Genomic DNA, 9,266 nt, shown 5'->3' on the forward strand with positions numbered 1-9,266 from the left:
ATGAATGGTGGGTTAGGTTAAAGAGGGAAGAGATCCTTCTTTACCCCTTTTGTTAAACTCACTTTCTTCACCATCTACTACTTGGTTCTTACTTTGGTGCAGCAGAAGGAGCTGATTGGTGGGCATCTAGTGAGCTCTTCTACTTGCATTAAAGATAGGCACAGTTAAAATATGTCAGGTTCACTCAGCCGAGTGAAAAGTATAGCCTGTCATACGTAAGAAATCATGAGTGCACTGTCTGTGTTAGAGATGAACACATCTGCCACAACTATCACCATCCGGAACTTAGCAGATGCTACAATTACTGTTGTGCATCTGAAAGGTAGAAGCATAAATGGATAGCACTTCTAGTAATAAGAACAGAAGTTTCTAGAAACTCAGCAGGTCTGCCAGTATCTGTTGAGAGAAAACAATGTTAATGTTTCGCGTCCACTGACTCTTCTTTTAACTTGCTATTTTAATTGGTGAAACGGGAGATTTGCTGCTAGGTTTTCAGGAAATAAAGCGGAGTTCAATCTGAGTTCATTTAATCATTTTTGTGGTGAGCTTACAAAAAAATACAAGGGACCTCCTTGTGGTGCAGTGGTAGTGTCCTTACCACTGGATGAGGAAGCCCAGGTTCAAGTTCCAACTGCTCCAGAGGTGTGTGACAACCTTTCTGAACATGTTTATGAGGAAAATAGATTCAATTCTAAAAAAAACAAAAAAAAACAGAAGGACCCTATTGTGGCATAGTGGTAGGGTCCCTACCCAAGATAGGGAAACCTCAGGTTCTAATTCCATTTGTTCCAGAGGTGTGTAATAACATGTCTGAACAGGTTGATTTAAAAAATGTTTTTTTTTAAAGATCTAGATAATAGACATCATACAGTCAGTCTCTGGAGTTATGGAATTCAATTCTGAGTCTTCAAACCTGTAATGTGGCTAAGTGGAAAATGAAAGATTGTGCCTTGAGCTCATGTTGTGCTTCACTGGAACATAGCAGCAGAGCCAGGACAAAAATAGTAGGGTGAGAGCCTAGATTCTTGAAATGGCTTGGAAGTTTCTCCTACAGACAGAGTACAGGTATTCTAAAAAGCAGTTACACAGTGTGTGTTTGGTCTTGCCAATGCAAAAGAGATCGCATTGTATGCAGCAAACACTGTAGAGTAGATTGAAAGGAGGAGAAAGTGAGGTCTGCAGATAGTGGAGATCAAAGTTGAAACTTTATTGCTGGAACAGCACAGCAGGTCAGGCAGCATCCAGGGAACAGGAGATTCGACGTTTCGGGCACATTCCTGAAGAAGGGCCTGTGCCCAAAACGTCGAATCTCCTGTTCCCTAGATTGAAAGGAGTACAAGTAAAATACTGTTTCACCTAGAAAGTGTGTTTGGAACCTTGGACATTAAGAGTGGAGGATGTGAATTGGCATGTGAATGTGTTAATGGGAGAATGAACCATGGTGTTAGAGATGAACTGGTCACTGTGAAATGCTGACAGTGAAGGGGAGAGAAAAATGTTTTCAGTTGTGGTATCTGGCTGGATGCTTTGTGGACATTGGTCAGATAGAAAGTGAGGAGAAGGGGAAAGCTATTATTCTGGAAAGGGGTTAAGGTAGAAGAGCAGGGGATGGGTCAGACAGGGCTGAGGGCCCTGTTACCTATAATGGAGGGGCATTGTCAGTTGAGAAAATAGATAGTCATGCTGAAGGAAGGTGGCATCATTGGAATAGATGCAACAGGGCAGAGAAACTGGGAGAATGGACACAAAAGTAGGTTGTGAGGTGGGCATAGTCAAGCTAAAGGGGGATGGTAGGCTTATAATGGATACTAGATTAGAGTGGTGCTGGATTAGAGCAGGTCAGACAGCATCCAAGGAGCAGGAAAATCGATGTTTTGGGCAAAAGCCTTTCATCAGGAATGAGGCAGGGAGCCTCCGGGGTGGAGAGATAAATGGGAGGGGGTGAGGCTGGGGAGAAGATAGCTAAGAGTGGAATAGATGGATGGAAGTGGGGATGAAAGTGATAGGTCAGAGAGGAGGGTGGAGTGGATAGGTGGGAAGGGAGATTGATAGGTAGGACAGGTCATGAGGACAGTGCTGAGTTGGAAGGTTGGAACTGAGGTAAGGTGGGGGAAAGGGGAAATGAGGAAACTGGTGATGCCCTGGGGTTGAAGTGTTCCAAGGTGGAAGATGAGGCACCGGGTGGTGAAGGAGTGGCGGTAGAGGAGGTCCAGAACCTGCATGTCCTCGGCAGAGTGGGAGGGGGAGTTGAAATGTTTGGCCACAGGGCATTGGGGTTAATTGGTGTGGGTGGATACTGGTTAACTGCTTACTATCAGAAATGGAAAAGGTGGAATCAATGGAAGGGAAGAGCCAGAGATGGACAAGGTAAAGGTGAGAGAAGGTTGGAAATTACAAGCAAAACTGATGGGTTTTTTTCGATTCCACGTAAGAGCAGGAAGCAGCACCAATGATACCATCAATCTATTGGAGAGAGTTGAGGGTGTGGACCCAAGTAGGTGTGGAACAAGGAATGTCCACATACCTCAAAAGGAGACATAAAAAGAGACAGACATAATTGGGACCCATGTGAGCAACCATGCTCCATCTGGCTCATTCCTATTTTGAACAAGTTCTTCTTTAAATCATCCCACTTTCTTCAAGTCAAAAGGTGTGGCTAAAGAATCTCTTCCAGTACTGTTCTTCCACACTTGTTCCTCTCCAGCTGTACAGCTGAGCCACCATTGGTGCTACTGACTTGGTGCTGACAGAATTTTAATGAGAAATCATTACCATCAATCATATGCAAAGTGTAAATCAATTTGTAGACAAGATCCTTTCAGAGGACTACTTGACTGGTTATCTTAGACTATCTGATAGTCACCCATTATTTATTTGCCTACATACTGTAAACTTCAGTGTGAACACCTTTCTAAAAGTGCTAAATCAAAACAAGGAACTGCAAATGCTGGATATCTGAAACAAAAACAGAAGTTGTGGGAGGTTGAAATGGTTAATTCATTTGGCACTTCGAGCTGAAGTTGTTGAGAATGCTTCAGCCTTACTTTTTGCCCTGGGACACCCCCATCATTGAGGATGGGGGATATTGTGAAACTTCCTTTTCTAGGGAGTTGTTCAATTGTCCACCATTATTCACAACTGGATGTGGCAAGACTGCAGAACTTAGATCTGACTTGTTGGTTTTGGAATCACTTAATTCTATCACTTGCTGCGTATGATGTTTGCACATGTTAAAACACGGAACTGAAGCCTTCTGTTAATTAAACCAAACACTCAGAAAAGCTCACCTCGCCTCGTAATCTATTAAAATACAAGTGACAGAGAAATCCAAAATTCCACTATTTAAACAAAATAATATCAATTTATTCTTTAACTCTCAACATAAACATTAAACAACTGTTCACAACTCTTATTAAATGCTTATTATCTGCCTCCAACTGTATAACAATATACTGTTCCAAGAAAACACTTTATAAAATGATATCAAATTAATTTCAAAACTATACAGTGTCTGTTATCGTCTGTGTCTTTCTTCTTCCTGCTAAAGATCTCCTTGGGCTTTCTTCTTTTACTGCCAATATGTTTCATATGATAAAAGAGTGTTTTAATGGCAGTTGCTCTGTCTTGATTTTCAAAATGCCTGCACAGCCCCCTTCAAATATTTATTCTTGTCTTTTAATGACCTAATAATGGCTGGCATATATTTGGACAAATATGATACAATTTACTATCTCATTGAAGTGCTAATTCATTATGATTGCAATCGGTGTTGAGCCCCAAAATAAATTAAATGCTTTACATAAATATGGTTTGGTTGTCAGAGAAGGGAGTTGGGGAAGGTCTGTCAGAAATGGGGAGCCATGCTAATTTTTCCCATACATACTGCAGAAATGCCCAAGTCAATGAATTGCTGCTTCAGTTAATATTAGCTAACTCACAGCACAAACATGGAATAAAATTTGGAGCTGCTTGTCTCTAGGGTTTAGCGATACTATGCAGTCATTCAGCCTCAACTAACATATTTGAGAGTGAAGATACCACATTCAACATAAAACGCTCTTGGACATTTTTTATAATATTCTTCATCTTTGCTTTTTGAAGTATATGCAGGATTTTTTCAAGTAGGTGGTCTTCCTTGACAACTTCTTTCCATTTCACTAGAAGGGGATGTAAACTTTGATGTATCATATGTTTATTCTGTGCTTTCAATTGTTTACTAACTTTCTTTGCCTGCTCAATCTCGAGTAAAGTAAGAAATCGTTTCAGTTTCTTGATTGGAATCTTCTGATATGCCACAAACTCAATAATTGCTTCATTACAGGTTGAAACAACTGTTGAAAGAAAGAAAATGAAAATGTAGCATTTTATTAAAAGCACCATTGGCACTTAGCATTCAGATGAAGGATTTGGATAAGACTATTCAGATAGTCACAACAAGCCATCTGCTTTTCTGATTATTTTCTTTCTCTGCACAAAATACATTTAAAGTTCAAGAAAAGGTTCTGACTGAAGCTTGCACTGAGCTTTATAAACTGAAGGCTCAAGCAGGAGAACAGTTCCTAATATAATGCACCACATATGAGTGGTGACATGATTCCCATGCAAAATGACTAAAGTAACTTTTGAAGATAAATGAAATTATTAGTGCCTTTTTGGGGCAAGGGTAAAAAGACAAACAAAAAACCCAAAAGAACTACAGATGCTGGAAATCTGAAACAAAAGCAGGAATTGCTGGCGAAACTTAGCAGATCTGGTAGCATCCGTGGAGGAAAATGTTTCAAGTCCAGTAACCCTTCTTTAGAACTTAAGACAGTCACATGGACTGCAGCAGTTCAACATGGCTCAAGCCAACTTCTTAGGGGAATTAGAAATGAGTAATAAGTGCTGGTCTGGCCAGCAATGTTCATACCATAAAATACTACATTTTAAAAAATTAAATTGCTGTTGCTCAGTCGGTACCACTGTTGCCTGGAATTTAGAGGATTGTGGATTCAAGTCCCACTCCTGAATATACAAGAATATTCAGTATAACAGTGGTGAGGGGATGTTACTTGAAATGATAAACAAAGATCTCCGTCTGCCCTCTCAGGTGGACACACTTTCAAAGTAGAATAAGGAAAATATCACCACTCCCCAGTACCCCAGTCAATTTTAAATCCCTCAACCAATATCGTTAAAACAAATTACCTTGTCATTATCTAAATACTATTTTTGGCAGTTGCTGCATGCAAATTGACTATCCCATATACCATTTCAAAATAACTTCATTGTAAAATAGTTGGGATGACCTGGGATCCGAAAAGGCACTATACAAATGCAAGTCCTTTTTTAATGCAAAATGTTTACATCACTATTAAAATGAGCCACCAGCATTAAAATAGTGCCGATCAGCAAATCCAGCTGTTTAAGGTAATTGCATGTTGGGACTTGTACTGCAGGCTGTACAACTAAAGTAGCTCAGTGGAGAACTCCCAATCCAGCTTCCCCTCTATATACAGAGGCATATAGACTCTGCATGATGTCTTCATGCAATTTTATTGTTGCAATGCATCTTCTGAAGAACTCAATGTAGTAAAGCATTCCAATTTAGATTGTTTCTTGCCTAAATACTAAACTTGATGACAACTAAGAGCAAAGTATATCACACAATACATTGGCTATTTAAGTATGTTAAAGCAAAATTCCATTAAAATTAATTATTTTACTCACCTGAATCATTGACCAAAGGTTTGTGGCCATGATATGTTTTGCAAGGAGTACACAGTGTGTCATGGTATCGATTACCTGCGACATTAACCGCTAAGCCTCTTTCAGTGCAGTTTGTATGCTCTAAACAAGATTCTGAACTGGACACACTGGCAGAAAAATGACCATCAGTACACTGTTCACAATTTGTGTCACTGTATGGTGTTCCTGGGAAAAAAAAAGAATTGTTTTTGTTAAAATTTTCAGTAAACATTGTTACAATAATGCAGCATGCATTACATTTTGCAGTAAATGGAACTCAGAACTGATAAGATATTTTGGGAAGCGCATCAGTTGCTACCTGAAATAAAACAAAAAGGTTTGAGAGACTCTAGTGTGAATATAAAACCCAAATTACTAATCCATTAAAAGATAAGTTTATATGTGAAATTAATGATTGCATTCTACCATTCAAGGATTTTAAATTGCCCAAAATAAAATATTTAGTAAGATTATCTATTTGGATAGTTCAAGACTTTCTAGTCACACTCCCCAAGTACTTATATGTTGGTCCAACTTTTGTTTATGCTAACCTACATTGGACTTTTAATCCACACAACTACTTTGTTTGTCCAATGCATACTGTAAGAGTTCAGGGGACTTGTACTTAGTTTCTGTGCTGATTAATAAGTATAATTAAATGTAACGCATTGCTTTGCATTTATTTTAAAAGTTTGTATAGGTATCCAGTTTTTATTCCTGTTGTGAACACATTTAGGTATGGATGGTTGACAGATGACAAGATGGGAAATTGGGGTTTGTCCTTCAGTATTTCATTAGACTGAAAGGCATAGAAAGGTTAATTGGTTAAAAACAAATTTCAACAAACATGAGGAAAACGTGACATAGAGGTGATGCCACGGACTAGGAATGCCGAAGCCCAGATCAATGTTCTGACAACCATATAGTCCATGGCTGATGAAATTTAAACTTAAATTTTATAAATAAATCTGTATTATAATACTAGTCACAGTAATGGTGACCATGAAATTAGCAATTAATTTTACTGCAATTGATAATAATGTCCTTGAAGGAAATCTGCTATCTTTAACTAGTCTGACCTTCATATGACTCCAATACAAATGTAGTTGGCTATTAAGTGCCCTTCCAATTGGCTGAGCAAGCCCTAAGTTAGGTTGTAGACCACCACCTTCTTAAGGGCAGTTAGGGATGAGCAACAAATATTGACCTCGCCAGTGGTGCCAGATGTCATGAAAGAATAAAGTATTAAAAGACTAAATAACAACTTCAAAGAAAAATTCCTCTTTGTCATTATCACATATTATAATGGAAAGTTTTAATCCTACGAAAATTATATAAACTGGAGTTGGAGATGCCGGTGTTGGACTGGGTTATACAAAATTAAAAATCACCCAACACCAGATTATAGTCCAACAGGTGTATTTGGAAGCACTGGCTTTCGAGCGCTGCTCCTTCATAAGGCTCCTTCATCAACCATCTGATGAAGGAGCAGCGCTCAAAAGCTAGCGCTTCCAAATAACCCTGTGGGATTATAACCTGGTGTTGTGATTTTTAACTTTGCATGAACAGCATATTCTGTAAATAGATATTTGTTCACAAAAATAAAGGAATCATAATTCTTGAGAAACACAGTATAATATATAGGCAAGACAACAGGTGGATAATGCAAGTTCTAATAATAGAAACAGTAGTCTTACCCTTTTTAATTACGCCAGCACCATAAGGGCAACAAGAGTGTTTCAGGCAGAATTCAAATTCCAAATAATAGCCTGCTTTGCATTCACACACTCTATTATGTGTCGAATTACACTGATGCTTTTCATATTGGTGGTGCCCACAGAACACATTACAGTAACGGCATTTCTGAAGGTAGTTCCAATACTGAGTATAATGCAAATCTGGACAGGATTCACATATTGTTGGATGGTCACTAGTACATTGTGTTTTCACATATGTCCCAGGGGGACACTGTTCACATGTCACCATCTGACCAGTATATGGATCTCTTCTTTGGTAAGTAGGCTTGCTGTTCACGGTTTCAAACAAGCTTGAAACCTGTTCTATTAGTACAATGCTGATGAGACACTGTTGGAGGAATCAGAATCAAGTAAAGAATTAAATATGATATAAATAGTTCATTGTTATCATTCAGTCCATCACATTGGAAATAAATTTGCATAAATTTAGATGTTGGTAACTAGAAAAAGTAAAGCTCAAAGTACACCAAGAAGGCAAATTCAATCAATGATAAATATGAGAAATATCATGCATTAGAATTTACTTTGTAAAACAATTAAACTATATATTCAAATTCTGTAGCATGTTTGGCTATGCTCAAGGAATTTCAGTTAGACTTTCAGTGAATCTTTGTAACCTGGCTTCAAATTGCATAGAAATGTATTCGTCGAGAGAAAACCAGTAGAAACTGATACCATATCTGTATGTGTGAGAATTTTATTTAGGAATTGAACCAAAGCTGAATTGAAAATCAGTGACCTGTCCCTGGTATCTGGCCATTTGGCTCAAAGATTTCTTTGTGAAGGACAGGAGGAATACATCTACATGGGGTCCAAATACTCCGCATGTGTGACCAGGAACCTCTCCCATTCATGTCACCTACCATTGGCAATATGTTGGAAGGATTTGCAGGTTAATGTTCACCTGTTTAGCCTCATCATGAGTGCTCTTCCTTCGGCCATCAGGTCCACTAATGGGACTTGGAGTTTCTGACTCAGAGGCAGAGAGACCACCCAGTAGTCCAGAAGACCTCCCTAGCATAAATACCTGGTTTAACATTATGAAATGCAGTCATGTTCTCTGATTAACCACAAAATGCTAAAAATCACAGTGGGTCAGGCAGCATCTACGGAGAAAGAGCAAACTGACATTTCGAGTCTGAATGACTCTTCATCACAGCATCTGGAGTAATTTGCTTTCACAGCAACCAGCAAGAATACTGACCATTAAGGGCAGGAGATGCTCATAATACAAATAAATATATGGACAGAGTTCACTCTGCAAATGTTAATCACTGTTTCTCCACCCACATATGATGCTAGTGACAATAAATCTATCAGTACTTCTAGCATTGCTTTGTTTGGAAAAAGTCAGATTTCCAGCATCGGCAATACTTAGCGTCTGTGAATTAACGATATAAGTTCCATCATAGTGGAATCCATTCATTCAGTTTATCCGCTTACCTTGAAGAGCATGTTGGGATGCGTCGGGACTCCTCTCATCTTCTGGGATTCCTTCTGGTCCGGCTTGTCCTTTTAAATAAGTTGGTGACGGGAGAGGCGGCGTGTGAGTCATGCTCAGGAGTTCTCTGAAAGCAGGCACGTTCATTCAACAGGTTTGTGTCACGGGGAAGAAGGAAGTTGCGTTGTGACATACACAAATGGAATTCCCCCGTTTTCCTGAGCGTCGATTAGGGGAGGGGGGTCTAACTTTATGGGAATTGGTGTCTTTGACCGTTTCTTACACTTTTACTACTCGCGGTTGACTTGCCCTCCTCTGGGAGATGGTGCGGGGCGGTTTCT

The 9,266-nt window shown here is 39.2% G+C and overlaps 1 protein-coding gene across 1 annotated transcript; it reads right to left on the reverse strand.

Moving 5' to 3' along the window:
• Positions 1-3,322: 3,322 nt before the first annotated feature.
• On the reverse strand, positions 3,323-9,040 carry LOC122560095 (tumor necrosis factor receptor superfamily member 6B-like). Its single transcript, XM_043710322.2, has 4 exons — positions 8,928-9,040; positions 7,425-7,812; positions 5,710-5,913; positions 3,323-4,331 (listed from the first exon to the last, which is right to left on the reverse strand). Exons 1-4 carry the CDS (start codon positions 8,964-8,966, stop codon positions 4,000-4,002), a joined length of 963 nt encoding a protein of 320 aa, XP_043566257.2. The 5' UTR covers positions 8,967-9,040; the 3' UTR covers positions 3,323-3,999.
• Positions 9,041-9,266: the final 226 nt, after the last annotated feature.

Source organism: Chiloscyllium plagiosum, unplaced genomic scaffold (assembly GCF_037043375.1).
Source record: "Chiloscyllium plagiosum isolate Xiang-an unplaced genomic scaffold, Cpla_swu_hap1 HiC_scaffold_15, whole genome shotgun sequence".
Taxonomy (NCBI): Eukaryota; Metazoa; Chordata; class Chondrichthyes; order Orectolobiformes; family Hemiscylliidae; genus Chiloscyllium; species Chiloscyllium plagiosum.

Excerpts from the sequence above, each read along its gene's own strand:
- LOC122560095 (XM_043710322.2), bottom strand. The coding sequence starts at position 8,966 with ATGAGAGGAGTCCCGACGCATCCCAACATGCTCTTCAAG. Across the intron at positions 5,914-7,424 it reads TGCTGGCGTAATTAAAAAGG|GAACACCATACAGTGACACA; the intron begins GTAAGACTACTG and ends TTTTTTTCCCAG. Across the intron at positions 4,332-5,709 it reads ACCTTTGGTCAATGATTCAG|TTGTTTCAACCTGTAATGAA; the intron begins GTGAGTAAAATA and ends TTCTTTCAACAG.